This window comes from Diadema setosum, chromosome 2 (assembly GCF_964275005.1).
Source record: "Diadema setosum chromosome 2, eeDiaSeto1, whole genome shotgun sequence".
NCBI classification, from domain to species: Eukaryota; Metazoa; Echinodermata; class Echinoidea; order Diadematoida; family Diadematidae; genus Diadema; species Diadema setosum.
In genome coordinates this window covers 41,880,922-41,908,837 of record NC_092686.1, presented here as the reverse complement: position 1 = coordinate 41,908,837, position 27,916 = coordinate 41,880,922, and the positions used below count along the sequence as shown (strand labels likewise).

General features: G+C 37.3%; 1 protein-coding gene across 1 annotated transcript; it reads left to right on the top strand.

The window, feature by feature from the left end:
• Positions 1-1,396: 1,396 nt before the first annotated feature.
• LOC140245137 (putative aldolase class 2 protein PA3430) lies at positions 1,397-27,916 on the top strand. Its single transcript, XM_072324740.1, has 5 exons — positions 1,397-1,441; positions 19,087-19,368; positions 21,012-21,186; positions 22,168-22,418; positions 27,110-27,916. The coding sequence occupies exons 1-5, from the start codon at positions 1,397-1,399 to the stop codon at positions 27,263-27,265; spliced, it is 909 nt and encodes a 302-aa protein (XP_072180841.1). The 3' UTR covers positions 27,266-27,916.

Genomic DNA, 27,916 nt, shown 5'->3' with positions numbered 1-27,916 from the left:
GGGGGGATTGGGGCGAGTGTGAACGGTAGAATAAAAAACAAAAATAGAAGAGTGGAACATAAGTCCAGCCCGTGACGTATTCTTAGCCATTTTTCATATTTTGACTGTCCGCCCTTGTCATGGTTACATTGCGTGATTGTCACGATTTGCTGGCCGATGTGGTAGCCCGAGTATTATGAGTCGGGGTATACCATGTTGGCCAATTAGGTAGATCCGTGATCGCTGTAAGCAACGAAAGGAGATCCAGTGCCGTATTTACGGCACTGAGGAGATCATAAGACTCACGCCATCTATTGATGGGCAGCCAAAAAAATGAAATAGGGCAAAGAAGACATAACAAGCTAGATAGGACTGCGCAAAAGGCAATAATTCCCGTTTCTGTTACACGCAACGGTGACCCTGAATGTTTCAAAGCGCATCGTCGCTCATTGCATTGTTCGTGGTATCATTGGTGTTATACAATGCGATCAACGCATTCTCTGCACTGTAGACGCCTGTAAGAGATAAAGTGCGCACAACTGTTAGGGCAGCACTCCAATAGTTTTGAGCGAGGATCTAAGATACGGCAAATAAAAGTTTGAAAACGACTTTTGAAATCTCGCAGCCGGCCACTGTTTCCAGAATGATGAATTCAGCTCAGTTCAGAAAGACCATCTCTAGAATATCGTCATATTTGTAAGTTCAGATCACCAAGCAAACGTCGTATACCTATATTCACGTACTTTATCTTTTCATGACCGCTTGTTCATTTTGTGCTTCCATCTATACAGTCATATGACTGCGCGTGGTGTGGATGTACAGTTATTGCTGCTTGACTTAAGACTCAATATCTAATATCAGTCATGTTTTGCCCAGAAAAGGGGGCTTTCGTAAAGGCAACACAGAGTATTTGGGAGAAACGTTCTTGCTTTGTTTTGCCTTTTTCTGAGCGGGGATAAATAACATATGTGCATGTAGATCCTACACATCCACTTAATGTTCCGCGCCTTTGGTCGTGACTATCGCCACATTGCCATTGCCATGTATTATGTGGCATACTCAACCATGACAACGACTTCTTAAAGCCACTATTTCATTTGCAGAGTATAAAAAAAAAAAAACTAAAACAAAACAGCATAGCACTACTACTACTACTACTGATATTTTCAGCGGGTAATGATACTACTTATAATAGCTATGACAACACTGACAATGATAATAATAATAATAATGATAGTAATAATGATAACAATTATTATTATTATCATTATTATTATTATTATTATTATTATTATCATTATGATTATGATAATAGTAATATAATGATAATAATAATAACAATTATAATGATAACAATAATAATAACAATTATAATGATAATAATGATGATATGGTAATAATGGAGTCTAAATGCGCCATGTCTGTCACGCAGTGGCACTTCTGGCATATCTGGCCCAGAAAGGTAAGACCTCCTCTCACATTGCTTCAATGGGAAAAGAGCTACGATTGAAAGAAAGCACACAGTTACTGCAATGGAACAAAAACGTTTGGAATGAGGTCTCCGTAGTAGTTCAAATAGTTCTAAAATAGTTTTAAAATGTGAATTATGGATAGAAACCACAAACGTTAAATGTTAGTCGGTATAATAAATGTTAAGTTCTGTTAAGATTATACAAAATACATATAGTTTAATAGTTATGGTTTATTGAGAAAATTAGTGAAATCTCCATATATTTGCGGCTTTATTGCCAAATTTGTATACGGTAGGATGTTTTGTGTACAAATGAACTTTTCATATTCATCAAATAAGATAATTGGAAAATTATATTTAATCACGGCTCCCAATAGTAAACAGTGGCTTTAACAGAAAGCTTGAATACTGTATAGTATGGACGGCATGGACATTGGAATCAACCCACAGTTTATAAAGCCAAAGCTGGAGTTACAGTGATTTTGCATAGATTGACTTCCATTGTTGACGTAACTGAATGATCAGCTGTATTAAGCTCCTTTGCATTTAACGAAAGCTGTACCATTAGTCAACACTGAGAAATCCATTTCACCTCAGAAATATTGATCGATATGCTAAATTTTTTATTTGTAAAAGCAGAGAACAGAAAAAGCCACCTTCATTTATAATGAAATAAAAAGGAACAATAACAACTGTTTTATATTTTTGTAATATTTTTGTGTTTTCATGGACCAAAGCAAGGCATTCGATACTCTTGACCACACTCTCCTTATACGTAAATTGCATTGCTATGAAGTTCGTGGTGTTCCGCTAGAATGGTTCAAAGGTTACTTATCGAATAGAAAGCAATATGTGTATTATGAATCTGTTAACTCTGAAGTATTACCTATACAATGTGGCGTCCCACAAGGATCTATATTGGGACCGCTACTATTTCTAGTGTATATGAATGATATTTCAAACTCATCTATGTTACTGCAATATTATTATGTTTGCCGATGAAACCAACGTATTCTGTTCCAATTCTGATTTTCATTCCCTCCTAAAAACTCTTAATACTGAATTACCAAAATTATCTACATGGTTTAAGAGTAATAAATTATCACTTAATTTAAAAAAGACAAATTTCATTCATTTTCATAATAAGAAGCATAAAAATGAAATGCAACATTTGAATATTATGGTAGATGGTATACCATTGGAACAAAAAGAAAGTATCAAATTTCTCGGAATTTACATAAATGAAAATATGAAATGGAGGACACGTGCAATACATCTCTGATAAAGTGTCTCGTAACGTTGGTATACTCCATAAGCTTAAGTATTATGTCCCTAAGAATATTTCATTTATGTTATATAACTCGTTAATATCATCGTACATTTCATATTGCAACATAGTATGGGCAACTTCAAAAAGTCACATTGATAATAATACTTCTACAAAAGAAAGCTATACGTATATGCACCAACTCAGGTTAACGAGACCATTCATATCCTTTATTCGCAGAATTAAAAACACTAAAGGTAAATGACATTAGTTTGGGGGGGGGGGGTTTGCAAAATTCACTCTTTATGTTTCGTTTACATAATGGTCAATTGCCATCTTCTTTCTTCTCACTATTTCAATTAGCAGGACATACATTCTTATCCCACGAGACAATCTGATAAATTTCAATTATTAATCCTAAAACAGTGATGGCTCTGAAATCTATCAGACCTTGATCAGACACACCGGACCCGATGTTTGGAACTCTCTTCCTTCTGAAATTCGAAGTTTAAAGTCCTTGTATTCTTTCAGGAAAGCTGTAAAAACAATGTTACTCTTTCGATATCAGTAATTTCGCTCTCATTGTTCGTGTATAATACAAGAAGTTCCTTCGTTTATATAAATATCGCCGCATTTCATGTATTATGTAATCTATTATGTAATCATGCAACCAGCCATGAACTGTCACTGTTCACATATACCTCGGTGAGAAATATTTTGTCATGCCTTACTGATCAATGATCCAGGTAAACTAAGTTTGTGTAAGCCTTTAGTGAAAGCAGACAAAACCTCTCCTTTCCCTTTCTCCTTTCTATATACTATCCTATCTCTACGCAAGTCATCCCTCTCTCCTAATTTTGCTATGTGTATGTGCGAGGGCTGCACGCATATCAAGTCACGCTTAAGTTGTGGCCCTACTGTATTATTCATTGTACGGTTGTATTGCTGATACGTTTCTGCTGTACATTGAGTAAAGGCAATGAAGAAAAAATATTTTGTTAGCTACCGATGTTTATGTATATGTATGGCTCCAACAAAGTATGTATATTCATATACATGTGCATGTATGTTCATGTACAATGATGATACAGGAATCAATAAATCAAATCAAATCAAATCAAATAATATCATTCTTTGTATAGGATATTATTTTCTTCATGACATTTTACTTTTTTGTAAAAGTCATTTATGCTACTTTGCAGTTATTCTGTATCATTTGGATACGGAAACAAATAAATGAAATTAAATGGAATCTTTACTTTCAAAAGCATATCGGATCATACACATAGATAACTGAAATAGTTTTCGTGTGTAATAACCTGTATAGAAAAAAAAAAAAAAAAAAAAACCTGCTACCATAATGCCAACTTTGTAGTACTCAATACAGTTGAAACGTCTGACGACAAGAGTCACTGTCTCTTACAGTGATAATTGGGAGCCCTGAGACATAATGGGTAAGACTCCATGACTTTCATTCAGAGGTCAAAAAGTTGTGCCTACGTCCTTGGACAAGATGTTTTTACCTACCACGTCTCCAGATATTTAAAATCAATGGATAGCCTGGCAACGCTGTATGGTAATGATAATGGTAGCGCCCTTTGGTAGAGCGGTGGCAACACTGAAGAGGTCCCTCTGTATAGAGAAGACCACTATGACTATTATACTATCATAATTCCTCACACCATTTATTTCAACTCCCTTGGTAACATTTCCGCTATAGATTGTCAATTTATGTGACGCACACTACAATACAGTCAGGCAGTAACCCTCTGCGTGACACATTAATTCCTGTCCATGGGTTTGTGTATGAAATTGATGCACACCTGACTTACTGGCATAGAAAGGATTAATAGATACCAAGTTATAGTGTGAAAAAATAATTAAAAAGCCTAGACAAGTCAATATACAATACAATAGAATATCCCTCGGATATAATAGGAGATTGTAAAATGGAGGTCCCGTGTGTGAAAGAGTCACAACTCATGTACGTGAATATCTCTTTTCATATACATTCATCGCAAAGAACAGGGTGTATAATCCGGTGAAGTGGTCCCGCCTCACACCCGACTGGACCCCATGGAAAACCACCTAGTGCAGCTGAAGATGCTCTATCCAGCCATCTTCTCAGATGGAAAGTGAAACAAACAAAACAAACGGGCACGGCAGGAGAGAGATTGTGTCTCTTTATCTCATGTCCAAGTAGACAGACTCGTTACACTTAAGTTTCAGCTTTAGTATGTTTTATCTCTCCACGGTTTTGTAATCCGTGTGACAAAATCAAACATTTTCCACGTGAAAATATGAACATCATATTACTCATAAGAAATAGATGATTAAGTGCTATGCTAAACAGGTGGCCGGAGGAGATCGTCAGCGATAGGTAATTCGCTTGACTTGGATAACGGTCTCTGGGCACTATAGTCTGTTACAATTCTCCCTCATCTTTCACTGAAGAAGCAACACACACACAAAAAAAAAATATATATATATATATAAGTAACGTGAACTTCAGAGTATTTTCATTGTCATTTGACGGAGAGGACAACCAAGGAGAATACAAGAAAAAGACGAAATCAAGGGACAAGAAAGGCGATACCTGAATATGAAAAAGTAGGGAGAAGAGAAGAGGTAGGTAGGTAGGTATTTATTTCCGTTAAAAACATATGAAAACAAATTACAGTTTAAAACGGCTGGAATGCCCATACAATGGCACCACTGGTCTTCCATGGGGTCCAGCTACATAATAATTAAACAAGCCTTTACAATATGCAAAGAAACAGAATGATAAATAAAGACATAGAGATAAAATTGGAAAGAGGATGAAAAAAAAAGAGCCTAAGGTTACAGCAAACATACGTGAGATCACATAATCAAACATTACAACAGAACAGAATAAAATAAACCCGGCTATCCTGTCACAGCAAACAATACATTGCAATTGAGATTCATGAATTTGTACATATCCTTAATTTAGAAAAAAAAAACATTCAAATTTAAGGCTGATCGAGCAGCCGGTGGTAAGTTAATATACATAAATGCCACTCGATATGTAAATGATCTTTTGAGAAATTCAGTATAGGGTTTGGGTAAACTCAGTCTGTTTCCGAAAAGCAAAGAATAAGGGTTAGAGAGATAATGAAAAGATTCAGAAAAGTATTCTTGGGTCATACCATGGAGTGTTCTAAACAGCATGTCATCGGGTGTTTGTTTCTTCTTTCTACCAAAGTGTCCCATTTCAGAGCATTGTGAATCTCCACAGACTTTAGGAACTCCTCTAAGAAATCTGCAAGAACAGAATAAAGGAGCAGTCATCGAATCGAACTAAAATAAACACTATAATATGTGAATTCTTCGTATATTTCACAGATACGAATGTTTTATAATATTTCCGCACACTGTTGCTACTCGAGTCTCTGCTGGTTGCGGATATGTCTCCGCGTTTTGGTGTTCTCTCCTTACAATAGGACAAGGTGCTGACATAATCATTTTCACATATTTTCTCCTTTTCTGACATGATGCCAAGTAAAGAGAGAGAAACTTTGTCTACTTCTCATGATTTAATCGCTGTGCAATACCAATCTAAGAAAAATATTAGTGATTTTTTTTTCCAGCATGTACACAAGATCATTTGCGATGTTGTTTTTTTTTATATGGTATTTTCTGTGAAAGAAGAAAAATGAAATTAATTTAATTGAAAAATATATATATATATTTTTTTTTTTTTCTAATTTGGTGAAATAGATTGGGGAAAGTTCGTAGGCTAGTCAATAAATCACAGGCTACACAAATTGACCAGAGAGATTTGAGTTCAGGTTATGGGGGAGCTGTGGTATAGTGGATAAGACTCCCGACTCCCGATCGGAGGACCCGAGTTCGAATTCCGCCCAGTGCTTACGTCCTTGGACAAGATGTTTTTACCCACTATGTCCCTCTCGACCCAGGTGTATAAATGGGTACCTGGCAATGCTAGGGTAATAATAATAGCAGGGCCCTCTGGTAGAACAGTGGCAACACTGAAGAGGCTACCCTGAGTAAATAAGACCTTATTATTATTCTTATTATTATTATTATTATTATTATTATTATTATTATTATTATTATTATTATTATTATCATCACTATATCAGCGATACTGAAGTATAAACGAGTGTGGATATCATTCACAACGCCATGATCTGCTTCTCCCTCGTTCCCATGTTCATTTCTTCCTAAAGTCGTGAACCAAACTTTATAGAGTCTTTATGCCTCTGCCACGTAGTAACGCCGGAGGCATCATGTTTTGGGGTTGTCCGTCCTTCCGTCTGTCCGTCCGTCCGTAATCAATATTTTGTGTATAGCGTAACTAAAAAACAGTTTGCGGTATCCTAACGAAATTTGACATAATTATATAGGCTCTACAATTATGTATCAGTAGGCGAAGTTGTACCTATCAACTTTTGGGTGCACATGCTCAAGGTCAAACGTCAAAGGTCAAGATCAAATGCTCAAAAACGTTTCCCCCATATCTATACAATGCCGGAAGTTATTTTCTTGAAACTCAGTGTATACAATAGTAGTACTCAATAAAGATTCTCTAGAGAGAGTTTTCAGGCTATGAGGTCAAAGGTCAAAAGTCAAGTGCAAGTGTAAAAATTTCACTTTTTTCTCCATATCTCGGAAATGGTTCAAGGTATTTTCACGAAACTTGGTACATATGCATGTACTGACTGGCAGTGATTATCTTGGGAATTTTACAGGATCATGGGATCAAAGGTCAAGGTCAACCCCTCATATCTATGCAATGCCTGTGGGATTATTCATGAATTGTATTACCCAACAGAGATTCGCTGGGAAAGGTTTTTGCCAACAGGTCAAGGGTCAAGTTGAAATGCTAAATTTCATTCTTCCTCCCTATCTCGGAAGTAGCCGAGGTATCACCATGAAGCTTAGCGTGTATATGTGCATGTAGCCTACTACTTGACAATGATTCGCTTGGGAATTTTGGGGTCATAGTTCAAAATCAAGGATCAAAAGCCGGGGCACAATGTTACAAATTTACTGTTAAAGGTCTTGTTTACCTTTGGGAACGGTGATTTAAATTTCTTTCAAGATATGACATTTAATGCATATGAGCAGGTCTGTTGTAACCCAAAACATTGACATTGACATTGACATTGACATTGACATTGACATTGACCCAAAACATTGAATGCAGAAATAAAAGCAAACAAACATCCTATCATATAAAAAATTTGCGATAAAGCCTAAAATATAAGGAGATATCTGTATTTTTCTCAATAACCGTAACTGTAGACTGTTTAATAAGGATACATTTTTATCACAACTATTGTTCACATTTTGTATATTTAACATCACTTAACATCGAATTTACAGATTCAAATCTTAATAGTTGCTGTTTTTATCCCAAACTCACATTTTATTTTAAAGCACTCATGCTGGGTTTTTGTTTCGTCTGTAAATGGTAAATTATGCCTTTAAGTAGTACTGAAAGGATATACTCATAAACTGCATAAACTTATAAAAGGGTCAAAAGTCAAATAAAAATCCTCAAATCCCCAAATACCTGCTCTCTTAGACAATATACAGCCATTCATCCAAATAAACCTAGTTTAAAAGTGAACAATCAACACATTTGTGACAAAATGTCATTTTAATATTTTGCCAATTATGTGAAACTGTCGAGATGTGCTATAGACCTAGAAGTACAGTGCACTTACGCTATAACGAACACGGTTATAACGAAATTCTCAGTCCCGAGGACTTCGTTATAACGGGAGTACACTGTATCGGGAGAACCATGCATTATGGCGGAGGCATACCAGTTACATATCGACATTTCTAGTCGGGTTTAAACAAGGACAGTGTCTACAAGGGGCCATCATAGATCCTGTTAACTCTAACGAAATGTATGTCCACATTTGATCTGTATTGGTTGAAATCACTAAGTAACAAATCTTACATTAATGGGAGTAGCAATTGTGGCGATACTAATAATTATGAGGAAAAATATGGAATTCAAACTTCGTCATGATAGTATCTTATGCCCAAAACTCAGCCGATGTCAGCAAGGCCTGTAATGATGCTACAGCCTTTGTTATTGTTTTCTGTAATGGAAAAGACGTAAATAACAGCTTAAACAGAAAGCAGCTTAGCTGCATATATTTATGCACGCGTAGCGCAAGTCGCGTTTGCTATGTAGACGCGCCTTGCTCATCTTCACTTTCATGCTGTGCAAAGTTTTACACTTATACGTGTACACATGTCTCACTGTGCAAAGTTTTACAATTTGTATCATTTGTATACGTGTACACTCTATTGCTGACCTTCGATCATGGAGTAACCGTCATGCTTTGATTCGCTGATTGGGCCGGATGCATAAACGCTAGCAATTGCTTGTGCTAGCCTTTTACTTGAATCCACATGCATAAAAACAAGCAATTGCTTGCGAGCAGAAGCTTTTGCTAGCAAGCACAAGCAATTGCTTGCTGCCCGCAAGCAATTGCTTAGAGACCAAGCATTTGCTTAAAAACGTATGCATAAAACATACCTTTTGCTTGTTCTTGCTAGCAATTGCTTACGATTTTCCAAGCTCTGTAAAATGAGCTTGAGCTTTTGCTTAACTGGGACGTTCCCTTTTAAGTATCATTTTCATATTCATAAAAGAACGACCAGACTTGTGCAGGAGTGGTATAAATCTACAAGAAATTACTCCTAAGTAGTGTAAGAAACTTTCTCGTTTCAACAACGGGAATGTCCAGTGGTTAGCACGCAAATGTAATGAAAAACAGGTAGGATGTCTGTCATCTGTGGAGAGCAAGGAGACCTCTCTTAAGCTCCACGTGCGATCTGGCACATCCGGGCTACTGTAAGCAGTGATGGGAATTAGCCAGTACGTGTGTGTGTGTGTATAGACGTGTGTGTGCGTCGGTGTGTGCATTTATGAGTGTCATTTCATAGCTCCTTTGCTATGTCGGGAAATGTTTCCGCACACACGTGCCCTTTCAAATACAAGTACAGTGTACTGTAGTACATGCTGCCACACTCGCCTTTGTTCTGTGTTCGCACAGGCGTGACGTCCCTTTTGTTGGACAAGCAAAAGGCATAAGCACAAGCAAAAGGTTATGCATATGGATTTAAGCAATTACTTGAGCTAGACCTTTCGCTAGACGACCTTTTGCTTTTGCTTGAAGCAATTGCTTGTTTTATGCATTCGGCCTATTGTACATAGTACACATTGTACTATGCCTATGTTGCACTCCACTGGAGCCTTATATCAAACTTATGGCAATGTAAAAAGCTGTGTGTGTGAGTGTGTGTGTGTGTGTGTGTGTATGTGTGTGTGAAGGGGACGTGTCTCCCTTTGAGGTAAGTTTCCAAAAAAAAAAAGTATAAAAGACTGCTCAAAAGCAAGTGAAAACTACCTTCTTCTTTCCAGGCAAAATGCGATCGTGAGTGCTTCAACTGTTCAAAGCGCATTGTCGCTCATTTCATAGTGATTCATGTATCAGTATAGTGCTATGAAATGTGATCAACGCATACATACTCTACACAGTAGACGCCTGTAAAATCAAAACAAAAAATGCACATGACTGTTATGCCAGCGCTCCATTAGTTTTGGGTGAGGATCAAAGATACGGTAAATAAAAGTTTGAAAACCACTTCGGAAATCTCGCAGCCGGCCATTGTTTCCAGAATGTTGAAGACTCAATTATCAGACATGTTTTACCCATTGCAGAATCGGGGCTTTCGTGAAAGCAACACAGAGTATTTGGAAGAAATGTCATTGCTTTGTTTTGTGGTCATAATCGTCTGTTTTTATAGAAGAGGGGAGATAGCACACCCTCAACGTTCCGTGCCATTGGTCGTGACTGTCATCACATGTACGTGGCATACACAACGACTTCCTAATGCCACTGTTTATCATTTGCAGCGTAAAAATTTGCAGTGCTTCAATAACAATGATAATAATAGTAGCAGTGATAATAATGATAATAATAATAATAGTAATGATAATAATAATAATTATAATTATAATAATAATAATAATAATAATAATAATAACAATGGAGTCTTGTAATGCGCCATGTCTGTCACACAGTGGCACTCCTGGCTCAGAAAGGTAAAACCTCCTCTCACAGTGCTTCAAATGGAAGAGAGCTACGATTGAAAGAAAGCACGGAGTTACTGGAACAAAACGTTTAGAGTTTTTTCTTGAACAGAGAGAATGAAGTATCCATTCTAGTTAATTCTAAAATAGTTCTAAAATGTGAGTTAGGGATAGAAAAAAAACCGTAAAAATGCTAGTCGGTATAGCGTACCCAAGATCATTTGCGATTTTTTTTTTTTTTTTTACATTATGGTATTTATATGGGAGAAGAAAAAAATAACAAGTAAATTTAAAAGTATATATTTTTTTTCGTATTTGGTGAAATTGGGAAAGTTCGTTGGTTAGTCGATAAATTACAGTCTACACAAATGAACAGGAGAGATTTGAGTTGATGATATCATTACTAAGTCATCTGGTGTCAATATCATAATTCGCTGAAAACATGTGACATTTTACTTACTGTAACTTTTTAAGTCTATTCCGATTTGGTGAAGCTACTTGCCATGCTCATCGTCACTGTTTTATACCATGAAAGTCGACGTGGATGTTGAGTGGCGTTTCAGGAAACTGCTATCCCAGGGATCGTGAATATTATCTTTTATGCAGTCTTAAAAATGAAAATGATGGTGATGATGGTGCTAATAATAATAATAATAATAATGATAATAATAATGATAATAATAATGATAATGATACGGACGATTTATTATTATTATTATGATCTATCACTGTTATTATTTTCATTACTATTATTATCATTATCGTAATTATCTTTCAGGTGTGAGCTTCTTCAATTTGTCTCCCTCTACAAATTAAATTTGTTAAGATTGCAACTGTTGATCTGTAAATTTACAAATTTGTTAACAATTTGTTAATTAACAGATCAGCAGTTGCGATGTCACCAAATTTAATTTGTAGAGGGAGACAAATTGAAGAAACTCACACCTGAACATTCACCCCTCTAAATAATATCTTTCTTTCAAACATTATCATTGTTTTTATTGTTATTGTTATCATTATTATTATTATTATTATTATTATTATCATAATCATCTCAATCATTATTTCTTATTGAGCGCTTTTATAGGGACCTAACCAAAGCGCTGTACAATTAACGTACGACATTCAGAAAATAAAAAGACAACATAATCAAAATTCAAATAGTTCAGTCTTAAGTTTCCTTCTCAACATTTCGTCTGAAACGCATCTAGGCGGTGTTGTTTTGGTATCGAAAAGTATTCCAGACCACAGATCCAGCATATAAAAATGTGCGTTCAAAAGCTTTGGTTTTTGCTTGTGCATGGGATTTGTAGGATTGGTTTATCATTTTGTGACCGGAGTTGATATCATTATCTGGAGACTGTATATAGCGGTGGTTAGCAGGTTGAATAGGTATTGATGCTGGCTATACAGATTAGTTTGTAATTAATACTCTCTTTGATGGGGAGTCAGTGTAACTGCTTCAGTAAAGGAGCAATAGGAGATCTACTCTCTTTTACAGAGAAATTGATAAATTCTTGAGGACTTTACCACATTCCGAATCTGTGAAATCTTGACTGGTGGTGTAAAACTATTTAGATTCGGATCTAGATTCAAGCAGGATATTAGGTGTCCATCTGCTGTACACTGCAATGTTTGATGCAATACAGTAAAGTGTATACTATTAACAATAAAGAAAGAAAAAAAATCGGAAAAATACGAGTAGATGAAAAAATAGATACTAGTTTATTCCGGTGTAACAAAAATGGTATATAGCATTTTTAAAGACTGAATTGCGTATCATAATATGCATGCAGTACCTATAGGTAAACAAAATGCCACGAGCATATTAAACATGTAACGAGAAGACTTCACAGGTCTTCACTGCACAGAATGTAATTCTGCTTTGAAATATAATTCTAAATTATAGGCTAATTGTACACAAAATAGAGGGTTGCGACTGAATATTATATCGAGTGATATTGGACGTAAGGAGAAGAGAATGCATGTAAACGTGTGATAAAATCGTAAATGATAATATAACCTTAACAGTTAACCATAATACTAGGTGTTACAAAAAAAAAAACTATGAAAAACCTTTTTCACTTTTGATCTCAAAAACTATGTATCAGATAACACTGACATTGATATGAGTAATAGCTGAATAGTGTACAATTTATTGTCCCCGCCGAACAAGTTCGAGCAGGGGACTATGAAACGGGCTCCGTACGTGTGTGTGTCCGTGCGTCCGTCCGTCCGTCCGTGCGTCCGTCCGTCCGTGCGTCCGTCCGTGCGTCCGTGTGTGCGTCCGTGTGTGATCAAAATGTTCAATTTGCTACTTCTCTGTCATTTATGAGCCAATTTTGATTCTGTTTGCTTTATATGATAGCACTACATGGGAGCTTTAAAACTTCTACACAGAATTTCAGTTGTGACCTTTGACCTTGACCTTTGACCTATATTGTACATTTTGCTACAAAATGCTACTCCTTCGCCATTTCTAACCCGATTTCGATTCCGTTTGCTTTATGTGATAGCACTAGGTGAGGGCTTCAAAACTTCTACACAGAATTTTGACCTTTGACTTCTTTGACCTTTGACCTTGATTTTTGACCTATATTGTACATTGGCTACAAAATGCTACTCCTTCGCCATTTTTAACCCAATTTCGATTCCATTTGCTTTATGTGATGGCACTAGGTGAGGGCTTCAAAACTTCTACACAGAATTTTGACCTTTGACTTCTTTGACTTTTGACCTTGATTTTTTACCTATATTGCACATTTTGTTACAAAATGCTACTTCCGGCGGGGACATATATTACGCACCGCGTAATTTCTACTTTTCCTTGTTTGGAGGTGATTTGAATATGAATGCATGAATCAGTTACGTTAAATCCATGATTAATTTTAAAGTTAAGTTCCAGATTTTGGTCAAATTTGAACCCTCTGTACAAAATTGAACTTTACACAAGAACTAATGATGTGTATCTGAGTGTGTGCTTACAATGACCCTGAACAATAGATATGAATACCACGAATACCACCTTTTCAGTGCTCTGCTGACGAGGCTTCTGGAATCTTGGTCCAAGGAACATGAATGCTGTATTAATAATTCATGATGGATTGCCCCGGGCACTGCACTGGTAGTCTGAATTCATGGTGAAGGGGTAAAATGCATGCACATGAAAAAAAAAGCATATGTTTTCATGTGCTTGCATACACTACATTTCAGGATGAATAAAGACTACCTGTGATAGTGGAATTTCTCATGAATAAGTAATAGAGCATTCCAATCCTGGCCATTGTTCAGGACCATTGTCAGGTTGTTAACCACACACTCCCATACACACCAATTGACCCATGTGCAAAATTAAAATTTTGTACGAAAGGTTGAAAATAGAGCAAAATCTGATGGCTAACTTAGAAGCAAATCTTGAATTTAATGAAACTGATTTATGCTGTTATTTTTAAATTACCTCTAACAAAATTACTATTCAGCTATTGCTCGTCAATGTCAGTGTTATCTGATATATAGTTTTTTAACTATATATATAGTTTTTGAACTATTAAGAATCAAATCTAGTATTATGGTTAAAGGGATCGTATAGTTTTGGTAGACACCTAATTTCAGGTTTCTAATATTTTCGGTGAGATAATGAGAAACCTATTATGAAATATGAAAGAGCATGGAATTCCATGAGGAATTCAACATTTGTTAGATGAAAATTGGTTTTGAAATGGCTGAGATATCCAAAACGGAGCGATTCTAAGAAAGTGTGGGACCCACACTTTTTTACGATCGCTTTGTTTTACGTTGTTTTTGGATGTTTCAGTCATTCCAAACCCGATTTTCATCAAATAACTTTGAATTCCTCTTAGAATGGTATGCTCTGTTCTATTTCATAAGCGTTTTCTTGGTATCTTGCAAAAAGTTAAAAGCCTAATTCTCATCTCCACCAATACTGTACCAGCCCTTTAACTGTTAAGGTTATATTATTCGATTGCTGTTATTATCATTGATATTTTAGTATATCAATGATAATAACAGGACTATAACAACAACTGCTAATGACGATAAAGCATGCAAAAATAGTCATGAAGTGATAAGTGCAATGCAGACATTCTCATGTATTCAAGTGGGATGTTTTGTGAAACATTTCAGAGCGCCTTTCATATAAAGATTCGTGATATTATGACCAAAAGTGTATATATCTAGTGAGCTGGGAAATAATTGAAGTGCGTTGTACAGTGATGGAGCCATGTACACACAGGAATGACAAGGTGTTCATATTCTGCATATAGGCCTAATTATAAATGACACGTAATTTGAATGGGGATATACATGGTGATTGAAACGAAAAACAAGCAGCGGTGATACACGTATTCGTAATCTTGATGGAATTTCTTCTTTGTTTATACCATTTTGACAGAATTGGAGGTCAGTATTTTCATGGTAATGGTGACTGCCCTCCTTGGTAGCACTTTTCACCAAATATCAGCTGTCAGTATGGAAATCAAAGGCAAGAGATCGTATATAAACTACGGCATAAAAAATTATGCCGTAGACTCAACGTATGGTTTCGTAATAAAAAGTTGCTTGACCTATATCTAATCTATGACCTTTACTATTTGATACCAAAACACAAGGTGTACAGGCGATAGCTTTCCGTTTCCATTATAGCCATAATATGAATGTTTTCTTCTCATAACTCATGAAATGACTATTTCTATAGTGAGCAGTTAAGTTTCATGGGTTTTTGTATCTTCTTTGCAGTCTTCATCATGAGAAACGAAACCCCGTCGTCTGCAGAAGGTGGCTTTCATCGGCGACTGAAACCAAGAAGTAAGAGTTTTTAATTCTCGTCAGTATCATAGGTAAGAAAGGTTTTGGCCATTGTACTGATGAAACCCATGTGCTTGTGTGTCAATATAGGTATACCTGTCCATGTTTGTGTGTGGAATTCTCTGTTCTTTATCATTACTTTGTGCACTCAAGGAGGTAGTGTGATACATCCTGAAGGTGTAATGCAGGACAACAGACTACCTATACAACATCACTTGATAGTCGAACCATGGTGCTATAACTGTATAAGCGTTATATAAGGAGCTCCATGGTCGAACACGGAGCATGCAATATGCGTTATGACGTCACGGCTAGTAATGCTACAATAGCTCGTGATACTACAGGGGCCCGTTGCATAAACATAATTGTAACTTTATGCAACGGGCCCCAGAAGTATACTGCAGTGAAAAAAAAAAGAATAAAAGGAAATATAAAGAAGATTCCATACATTTTATTTTTACGGCAGAATAGACGAGTTCTGCACTTACCTCCCTTAAATGGCAGGCAAAATAACATAAACCTTAACATAAGTATGTTGTGTCAATAATAAGAAAAGAGTGGAGGAAATTATTGTGTACTCTTCGAAAGAAATGAAATGAGTTTCTTATATGTGAAAATTCCCTTATATCATTGTATAACGCTTTGCATTGTGACAGTGACGTCACTACTGAAAGATATGGCGTTTAAAACATTGATATTTTTTTTCAGGAAGCCGTGAAATTCGTCGCAATCTGATCATATGCAATTTAGAGCAGAATATGATGTTCAGCAGGATATAATCTTCACTTTATAAGATTCCCATGGAGCTGTACATAACTCTTCACTAAGTGTTCTTTGTTTACATTAAATCGGAACATATTGACGTATCCTTAACATCATCAAATCATCATGTCGTATTGTCGCTGTCTACCAAAAACATGCCTTTTGCCATGTTTCTTTACGAAAGAAAGTGAGAGTGGTCATGAGGTAGCACTCTCGCCTCTCCTAATTTTTTGCGTGTGGTTACGATCAATACATGTACCACAATAATCATTGAGGGAAAATCTGTAAAATTTGAATTTCATAACTTCGTTTCCCATGTTTCGCTTTTGATGGCACTTCCTATACATTCTGCTTTAGTCCTTTTGTTGAAAACAGATCCTGAATCATGGTGTAGAATTACTCTGTAAAGTTCAGCCATTTGCATAGACTAAAAGTGTATGGACGAAAATGGGTCGATCAAATTAAAGCAAAACACATTGTGTTCATCGCATGTACTGTTCCGTTGTTTATACCATACCACGCATCCAGTTTATAGCTCGTGCAGACACAAATTTACACCCTTTATATTGCGATCATTAAGTCCTATCAATCTTTGGAAATCCATTCCGACAGTCATGTTTAACCTTACAGGGTCGTAATATATCTGTGCCCTTTGTATCATCATTATGACCTGTCACGTCTGTAGGCCTCATTGCACCCCGCATGGAAGTACGCCGGAATCGCGTGTAAAGTCAATGCTGTAGAAAGGCTATGAGAAATCGCTGATCGGCGTTGCCAATTTAAGAGTGTACGGAGGTTAAACAATGATCAATATTATATTATTATCCGTGATTTCTCCACTTATCCCAGCGATATACTTTCTTCTTCTTCTTCTTCTTCTTCTTCTTATTATTATTATTATTATTCTTTCCTCCTCCTCCTCTTCTTCTTCTTCTTCTTCTTCTTCTTCTTTTTCTTCGTCTTACTCCTTCTAAGCCAATACACTTAAAATTGTTACAGACAGTGTAATCTACATCGTATAACAATTTAGTGATATGAAGAAGAAAGACTGGCCGCTGTGATCGACCATTAGTCGGTTTTGGAATGCTCGCTGTTCTCGGAGAGGAGGAATGGAGATGCGGTTCAGTCCTCGAGTATTATATAGGCCTATGGTATCTGATAGGTATGTGGTTGGTGCCTCTCGACGCCAGTAAAATGAATCCAAGCTTTGATAAAGTCTGATTTCAATGGAATATTTGAGGGGTCACATGAACCCTAGCATATTTTTAGTTGTCACTTAACAATTTCAACCAAATTTGATTGACTTTTCCTGTAGAGAGCGTTGTGATAATCATTATGTACAATCTATCGATAATAGCTACTATAATTACTTGCCATGGCAAAAACTAACAATAAAGTCTGTCAGATTTTGCGAGGGTAGGATTTTCTGTTCCATATCAGACAACTTCTATATGGAAACGAGAACATTTTCTCTACTTCATAGCGGACCGCTCTACTCACCCCCCCCCCCCCCTTCCCACCTGTAACCCCATAGCCTTCGTACACGAAGATGGCGGCTGATGACATTGCTTTAGAAAATATGATTTTTGAACGCCTGAAACCACTTATTTTTTCATGAAACCTATAATGGAACTTGTAGAAGAGATATCAGACTACAACTTCTATATGGAAACCTATGAGAACATTTTCTCTATACTTCATAGCGGACCGCTCTACTCACCCTCCCCCCCCCCCCCCCCCTTCCCACGTTGTAACCCCATAGGCTTTGTACACACATAAAATTGGACGCGCTCCAAGCAGTAGCACTCCTTGTAAATTTCTTTTTGGCCATTTTACCCTGATGAAATTTTTCTATTTATTCTGTCTTTTTTTTTTTACTCATGTGTGTATTATTTTAATTGATGCTTGTCTAATTTTAACGTTTTTCTTTGACTTCATTATTTTTAGAATCTTTACGTTGGACTTGATATCCAAATTGTGGTGTGTTTTTTTTTTTCTCACTTTCTATCTCTTTTTGTCCGCAGCTTTACCGACTAGTCTACTTTATATTGCTCAGGAATGTTGCTTTTGCTCTTTTTTTTTTAGATGGAGTATTTTTGGCATTGACATTATTTTGTATAAGTGTACAGAGGCCGAGGATCCTCGGGGATTGCACCCTCCCCCCCCCCCCACCCCCCCCCCCCCACACACACACACACATTTTTCTTTTAGTATAATAAAAAGTTCAATGGGGAAAAAAATAGCGAAAGAAATTACAACAATAATGTTTTTAAAAGATTTCGCACTTACATTCTGGGGGTCTTGACCTTGATCCCCCCCCCCCCCCCAAACACACGCACACACACGCACACACACTGAAAATGGTCCGTGCCCCCTTCTGTGAGACGTGAGTGAGACGCACTACGTTCAGAATTTCCCATAGGCTCCTTTTGTAAATAATCAGTAATCCTTAATAATGTGCCACTCGTCAAATTGGTTTTCCGGCTGCGCTATCTGGTTCATTGCACCTCTATATTGCATAGAAATTGCTAAGTCAGCTGTTTACATCCCGGAGCCTACCTCGTCAAACAATGCTTAGGTACAAAGTACGGAACTAATGATTGTGTCGGAATAGGTTCCTGTGTAGTCCAGCTATTTTTATCAAAATCTTGTATCTCTCTGTCATCGTGCTTGGAGAAAGATAATGCAGAAATTAACCGAACCAGATCAGACCGAACCAAACCAAACCAAAATCATGTCAACCTGTTATTTCCTATCGACGCAAGGCTAAATACAGAGCAAGCGAGTCGAGAGGCGGCCAATCACCAAGCACGCGTGGATTTGGCGGCAGCATACAGAGCCCTCGATTTCTACGATCTCAGTGAGGGAGTGTGCAACCATCTGACCCTGAGGGCGCCATCTCGAGTTAGAGACGAAGACGTGATGCTCGTCATTCCGTATGGACTACACTGGAAGGAGGTAAGAATAGATGTTTGTTTGTTTGTCTGTCTGTCTGTCTGTCTGCCTGCCTGTCCACCCTGAAGTATGGAAAATAAGTGGAAACAATTATTTTCAGTTGTTAAATTGGAATGTCTTACTCGTCTGGTTTCTGCCAGAAAAACCATGAGACACATGGCAGGTAATGAGACAACATTATGCAAACACTTCGAAGGCATTGCTGTCTAACTACATAAACCACAAGCTCTTAACACAAGGGCAAATGCCTGTTTATGTCGAAAACACAGTGGCGGATCCAGAGGGGGGCATACCGGGCGAGCGTCCCCTCTTTATTCTTTGCTTAAGCAAAAGAAATAAAAAGAAAAAAATGCGGGGGTGGGGGCGTGCTTATGCGCCCCCCCCCCTTTAATTTTGCAAAGGCCCCTCCCCCTTTACGGAATTCCTTGAACCGCCCCTCCGTACCTTAAGAAAGGAATCTTTCAACATTATTTGTTTTTTATATTATTATTTCTATCATTATTATTACTACTACTTTTTATATTATTACTATTATTATTATTACTACTACTACTACTACTACTACTACTACTTTTTATATTATTATTATTATCATTATTATTATTATTATTATTATTATTGGTATCTCTTCACAAGATATCTCTTGGAGATTAATATCACGTCAAGTTCCATCCTGGAACCTTAGACTTCCAGTACTTTTCTCAGGATTCGTGCCGTCCCCAGCAATGCTGCTTTTTGGAGCGTTTGCACTATTATTATTATTATTATTATTATTATTATTTGTTTTGTTCTCTCTTTCCGGTCCTGGCTATTGGCTCTTGGTGCACAAAAACAGTAAACTTCATCTCTGTGACTCACCATATCAGGTTTATACATAAGAAATCAGAACATGAGGAATCTACATATTAACAAGACCACTGCAAGATGGCCTCTGCTTTTTCCTTCAAAAAAAAAAATACATACAAAAATAAATAGATAAAAGATTTTCTAAATACTGGTATGCGCCAATCTCATTAATTCATTTTTTTTTAATCATGTTCAAGTACAAGTTAATTCAAGTTCATCTCAAGTCTATTTTATATTTCCCAATCTCAACATAATTAATAACATGTGTTGGGTATATACTCGCAATTTTAACGAACGTAAATAGATATCAACAAATAAGTCATCAATAAAAAGGGTGCATTATACTTTTGATAGGGGTTGCAGAAATACGGCATTTTGGTGATAAAGAAATTGGAGGAGGACCCATGTAAACAGCGAAACTTGTATATTTTGGGTCCCACAAGTTACTATGTACAATGTACATACAAAAAAGGAGAAATGCTTGGTCACCAAATTCAGTACATATTGATTAATCAATTAACCAGATTGAAATAGAATTGTATTCATAACATTAATTTGTTTTAGGGGGCTTATAAAACTAAATAAAAAATAAATAAAATTTCTAAATCCAGCACAAACTAGACTAACAGACAAACAACATGCAAGACAGGCACTGGAGTACAAACATGAACACGGCAAATGCAACAATACCAAAAAAAAAAAGTAATTAGTTTGATTATTGAACCAGACGCCTTGGTGCATATTCATTTTCTCCGGACGTTGTCTACCACTGTCTGATTCAAGAGTCATCCATATTGCAGGTCACAGCCTCACGTCTACTTGGGGTGGACTTCTTCACGGGCGAGTTGATAGAGGGCGAGGGCGAAATGAACATAGCGGCGAGCAGCATCCACAGGCCCATTCACAACGCTAGATATCCAGTGGACGGGGTGACATCAGTTTTCCACACTCATCAGCCGTACACTACCACTATTGGTAAGATCCTTCAAAAGGGGAACTCCGCACCATTCCAATCTTAGTCTAAAATGTAAGATTAATGTATACTCCCACACCAGTGAAAAATTGATAAAAATTAAATTAAACGTAACACAGGTATGATGATGATCATTCCCAAACAGCTATTAAAGAGTGAATAATCAATAAATGATGATAGCAGGAAGAAGAAACTAAATCTGATATTGCCGATGAATTGTCCCTTTCCCTGTCCATAGATCTTTGCTTAGGACTCCTATAGCTTGTTTACCAAATTAGCAAATAACATAATTCACACTGTTTTGGGATATGTACCATAGCATAACACCGAATATCGAATTTTCCTGAATGTTATGATTTTAAATGATTCTTTACATCAGTATGATTGCTCACATTCTAAGGTCATCGTAGTTTATCTATGTCCGTTGATAATATAATTTGAGCACTGGCAAAACGCGCATTTATTTTGCTGGGTACTCTTCTTATTGTATTTGAGAATTTCGTAATTCTTCTCTTGAAGGATAGGCCTGAACAATATCTTATTCGAAACCTGAATGCGTATGTATGTAATTTGAGAAATGACATGTTGGGTTTTTGTTTTTCTTGTGTTTTTTTTTCAAAAAAAAAAGTTGCTTGTGGTTGCTGGCAGCATGTCTCTAGGTAGCAAGTCAGATTAATCAACCAACTAGAAATGATCCTGAAATCAAATTATTTTTTTCCTCATCTATCAAAATTTTTGAGAGTTTTATCGCAAAAAGAGCTAATTCCATTCTTGTAAAGGTGAGATGTTTGTGAGTAAAGCTGCTAAAAACAAAGATGATAATAAAAAGATATGGGATATCTTTAATGATAACTTCTAGAATATTCCTTGTTATGTCACAAGTGAGGTATCATTGGAACGGGTTTATTTTGTTCTATTTGACGATGGACATAAAATGGCGCTTAACCTATTTTGCAATGAAACTCTTCATTTGTATACCTCAGCATGCATGAAAGACCCAGAACCATTCAAAGTGGCCATGAGCCAGGTAAGCATGCGATTCCTGGACTTGATCGCTTACGACCACGAGTACGACGGCTTTGCCAATGCCGCCACTGAGGGCGCCAGACTGGCTAAAGTTCTCCGTGACAAGCAGATTCTCATGATGGCTCAGCACGGCGTCGTTGCGGTGGGGAAGAGGGCTTGCGATGCCTTTGACCTGCTGTACTACCTCGAAAGAGCTGCTCGCTTACAGGTTAGTTTCGGTGAACTCACCAAAAGAGCAAAGAAATTATGAAGCATGAACAGGTTATCACAATAAAGTCATATTATATCTTAACTAAGTTTGATGTCATGACTTAAATGGTTCCTATATAATTATGTCAACTGCTATAATGTTCATCACACGCTGTTCTGAAGATAGTACAACGAAAATAATAAGTGCCGTTCCAATCCAAAAGTACCATCCGCTTATAGGTTAAGAAAGAACACAGAATTGCTTTGGCTTTCTGTTGAACAATTGGACGTTCCTGAAGAGGGTGTATAGACTAAACATACAGGGATCAGTTGACCAGCAAGATGCGATTCGTCGATTAAAAATGTGCATTATGATGTAATTTAAGTGAAACTCCTCTCACGGTTCTCGTTGACTTTGTTTAATAGATAAACCTAAAGTCAAAGCAAGAAGGACGATGAACTTTTTAGAGAAATCGGTTATGATCTAAAGAGTCGGAGCACTTAACAGGTTCACACGCTTCACGAAACAATAGAATAGGATCATATAGGTCATGATTAAAAGTGATATCAGTCACACACGTACACACACACACACACACACCCGCCCACACACACACACACACACACTTTTTTTTTTTTGTTTTATGATATTCTTTATTTAAGTTCCACTCAATATCAGGTCCATGTTGACAATGAAATTAATATGAACAACAACAAAATAACAGCTGTATTCTTCTTTCTTGTGCTGCCAACAAACACACACACAAATGCAATGTAGAAAGGGTAATAATGTAATCGCCTCACAAACTTCCTATTCGTTGCCCACAAACCTTCACCAAATAGAAATATCCTCTTCTTCTTCTTCTTCTTCTTCTTCTTCTTCTTCTTTTGGTAAAGTACAGACCAATATGGGGTGTATCAGCATGCCGATTTGATCACAGAATTATATTTGGTGATTATGAAGACTAAACTTTGATGATTTCTAAGTGTTTTCCTTGTATAAGAAGCCAGTAAAACAGTAACTATGAGGCAATTCCTCGTCTAATTTTCATCTGCATTGAGCAATATCACCTTTTCGAGGAAAAGTGTAAGCACTAAAGTTTCTTAACTTTCGTGATTATTTTTTCTCTGTTTTTAACGACGCTGTCACCTTCCTGTTGTACACTCTCGTTTAAATCAGAGTTAAACATAAATGGAATTTTTATTTCCTTTAAGTAGATTGAGATGCTAACTTAATATGTTATATCAGAGTAGGAGCTTATTTAGTTGATATATTATATATACAGTATTTTTTTTTTAATCTACCTCAAGTATCAGCTAATACTAATCGGGGATGGCTATTTATCTCCAGTCTAATTTTCCGTGCCTCAATCTCTTTTTTTTTATGTCTGACATCTTTATACTTCTAGAAACATTATCATAACCAGTGAGAGCTGTTATTCGTTAGAATGTGACATTGCAAAGCCATATTTCCTCTTTCCTTCACTTTGGCAACTGAATGGAAGCAGGAAGCTAACTTTGAATCTGATCATGCATCTTTATGAAAAGCAGACAGAATATTGTGAGTCAGTTATTGATAAAAGGGTCATTCCGTTTGCGAAACCACATCTTTTCTGACAAATGCTCTATTTCTTGAGCTGCCTTTGTGTAGGAAAATAGAAGAGGATAGTATGTCACAAATTTAGTTTTTCCCGTTTACCAGTTGATTGGTTGCAAGTTTTGGCATTTCATAACTTCAACTTGATATCGTTGCAGAAGCATTTATGTTTTGCGGAGCCAACATGATGTGTCCTAGTAAAGGTTCATATAGCAGGAAAATGAAACCAGGCCTATGAGTACTATCCTGCAAGTACAAAAATCTTTGCCTTGATTGTTTGTTTGTTTGTTTGTTTTTTGTTCCAGTTGCTATTGTACATGGGACTGTCATGCTCAAAAGACATTAGTCTGTTTTAGAATTGAGCGGAGGATTCCTAGCGATCCCCATATTCGCAAATGATATTCTTAAAGACCTCAAAATCGAATTGCCAAATAACTTGTTTTAAGATAGGATTAGTTTGACGCGAATAAAATAGGCCCTCTGCACTCTTCTGTAAGTCTAAAAGCAGATTCAATAATGTTTCTCCCCAACACATTTCCTCAAATCATGTTTGGCCAGTTATCGTCCGACGCGGTGTTTTCCAATCGAGATTAGTTCCATTATGGCTGCCGGTTTGCTAGTCTAGACTGCCTGATCTCCAAAACAAAATGGAGGAAGTTGGGATTACACGTATTTATTCAAAGTCAAAACATAGTTCTCGTATGCTTTGCTGCAGAACTGTCAATTTTTGCTGTATTCTTTACACTTACGTACAAGAAATGTGTGAAAAAACGACATGGTAAAACGATCACGGCTGGGTAATGACGAAAATGCGAAATACTGACAAAAAAAAAAAAAAAAAAAAGAGGAAGCACGACAGTTTCAGACGGAATACCCGATCGTGGTTGCTACGGAATGTTGTATATTCGAGAACATCGACTATAATACATGCATATCGGACCATAGCAGTACCCATCGCTCGCGAGAGTGAATTGCATGCATTTAATTTTGTTCTGCGTGCGATTCATTATTATACTGCTAAGACCTGATTCGATCATCACTATACTAACTTAGCAGGTTGTGCACACCCAGTACTGAACGGGGGAGGGCGCTTCCGGAATAAAAGTTGGTATCCCGACTTTAATATCACTTCACACTCTTTATACCCCCGCCAAACGAAGTTTGAAGGGGGTATATAGGAATCAGCGGACGGTCGGGTGGTCGGGCGGGCGGTCGGTCGGGCGGTCGGTCGGGCGGTCGGGCGGTCGGTCGGGCGGTCGGTCCGTTGCAAATCTTGCGTCGCGAACTACTTCCTCAGTTTTCAACCGATTCTCATAAAACTTGGCACAGATGTGTGCCTTGGGTTGTAGATGTGCAAGACGTATTTTTTGACAGTACCCAAAAGTACGTTGCCATGGTAACGGCATATTATGGGCAAAAATGGGTACAAATCTTGCGTCGCGAACTCCTCCCACAGTTTTGATCAATTTTTATGAAATTAGGTACAGATGTTCATCTGAATATGTTAATGTGCAAGACACATATTTCCGCAGTGGCAAAAAGTGCGTTGCCATGGTAACGGCATGTTATTGGTAAAATATAGGGCAAAATGCTTCATGGCAAAACTGCTTCATCAGTGTTCTTCCAATTCTCATGGAATTCATATTGAATGTTTGTCTTAGGATGTAGGTCAGCATGACACATTTCTTGACAGTGACAAAAAGTATGTTGCCATGGTAACAGCTCACATATTATGAGCCAAAATGATGGAAAATTTTGTGTTGCAAACTACTTCCTCAGTTTTTGCCCAATTTCCATGAAACTTGGTACAGATGTGTGCCTTTGGTTGGAGATGTGCAAGACGCATTTTTTGACAGTACCCGAAAGTACGTTGCCATGGTAACGGCATATTAATGGCAGAAGATCAAGGAAAGATCTTGCGGATTTAACTGCTTCCTCAGTTTTTTGACCAAAGCTTATGATATGTGGCACACACCTTGATCTTGGTGGGAAGATGTGGAAGACATATTTTTCGGACGTGTCGGAAGCTGCGTTGCCATGGTAACGGCATATAAATGGCAGAAGATCAAGGAAAGATCTTGCGGATTGAACTACTTCCTCTGTATTCGACTGAAGCTCATGAAATGTGGCACACACATTGTTCTTGATGGGAAGATGTGCAAGACATATTTTTTGGACGTGTCGGAAGCTGCGTTGCCATGGTAACGGCATATTAATGGCGGAAGATCAAGGAAAGATCTTGTGGATTGAACTACTTCCTCAGTTTTTGACAAAAGCTTATGAAATGTGGCACACACAATAGTCTTGGTGGGAATATATGCAAGACATATTTTTCGGACGTGTCGGAAGCTGCGTTGCCATGGTAACGGCATTTAAATGGCAGAAGATCAAGGAAAGATCATTCCTTGGGTAAGACTGTCGTCACGGGGCGGGGGTATTAATCACCTTAATTGATATTTCTAGTTGATCTCAAAATCCATGTACTACAAACAACTCGATATCCTGGGAAATCGCGCCATCCAGACAAGCTTTCCGATATACATTGTACATGTAGCAAGCAAATTCCAGACGGTGGAAGATATGTGAAGGTCCTGCTGAGTACTACGTTTTGACTTTAAACGTATATAGAATTATATGTTTGATTGATCTGATTGACAAGTCATGATGCTTGTGACACAGCCGCTGTTCAGAATGTCATATACAGTTAGCGACTTCAATACTCAATGCCTAGTAAAGCACTAACTCTGTTAATCCAAGGAGGTACTCGCCTGATGCCTCCTTGGTAAGTCTAAAGCCGAGCTGTAGAAACACTTTTCAAAACGTGATTTCAAACAGGTTATTTTGTAAATGTTAAACCCAGGTATGACTGACGAATAAAGAGGCCCTTTTTTATTCTTTATTCGAATCTCGTTCAATTTCATATGGATATCTTTCCCTCTCCCTTTCACACACACATACACCTCCCCCCCCCCACACACACACATGCACGGACACACGCACACACACACACATACACTCACACACGCACAAATGCACGCAACTAAACTCACTCGCTCACTCACTCTCCCCCTTCCCTCTCTCTCTCTCTCTCTCTCTGTGGCAACTTCCTCCAGGTGCTGCTGATGTCGTCAGGGGCGGAGATGTCATTGGCCCCGCCCAACATCGTGAAGGGCGTGGCAAAGGATGAGTGCTATGACTCCGGTGCATACGTCTTTTTCGAGAGCATGAAAAGAATCCTTGCCAAAGAAGAACCATGCTTCATGGATTAAAGGAATGTACAGTTTTGATTGAGATGAGGTTTGACGTTTCCAACACTTTTGATGATAATTTTGTGAGATGAGAAACCTCTTATGAAATATGAAAGAGCTTATAATTCTGCGAGGAATTCAAAGTTTATTTAAGGAAAATTGGTTTTGAAATGGCTGAGATATCAAAAACAAAGCGATCCCATACGAGGTGGAACCGACCTTTTATTAGGATTGCTTTATTTCACTTTGTTTTTGGATATCTCCGGCATTTCAAAACCAGTTTTCATTGTCAGCAAATAAACCTCGAATTCCTCTTAGAATTGTAAGTTTTTTAACATTTCATAAAGTAGTTTGCAAGTATCTCACAAAAGGTTAGAAGCTGATTTCTCTCCTCAACCAATATCATACCATCCATTTAAACTCCCCTTTTAAACTATTACTCTCCGTGTTTCTTTGCCATAGATTTACAAAAATATTATGTCCTTTCAAACTCAAGCTCATTTTATGAGAAGATGCACGAAGCCGTACAAAAATTCACTTAGCGTTTTGTTTTTGAGTATGACTTTCATCTCGTGAGTTTTCTTGAGTATAATCCAGTGTGTAGTTTCTACTTCATTCAAAGCAGGTATATGAAAGCGGCTTATCCAACAGTACTAACCATAACTAACAAGA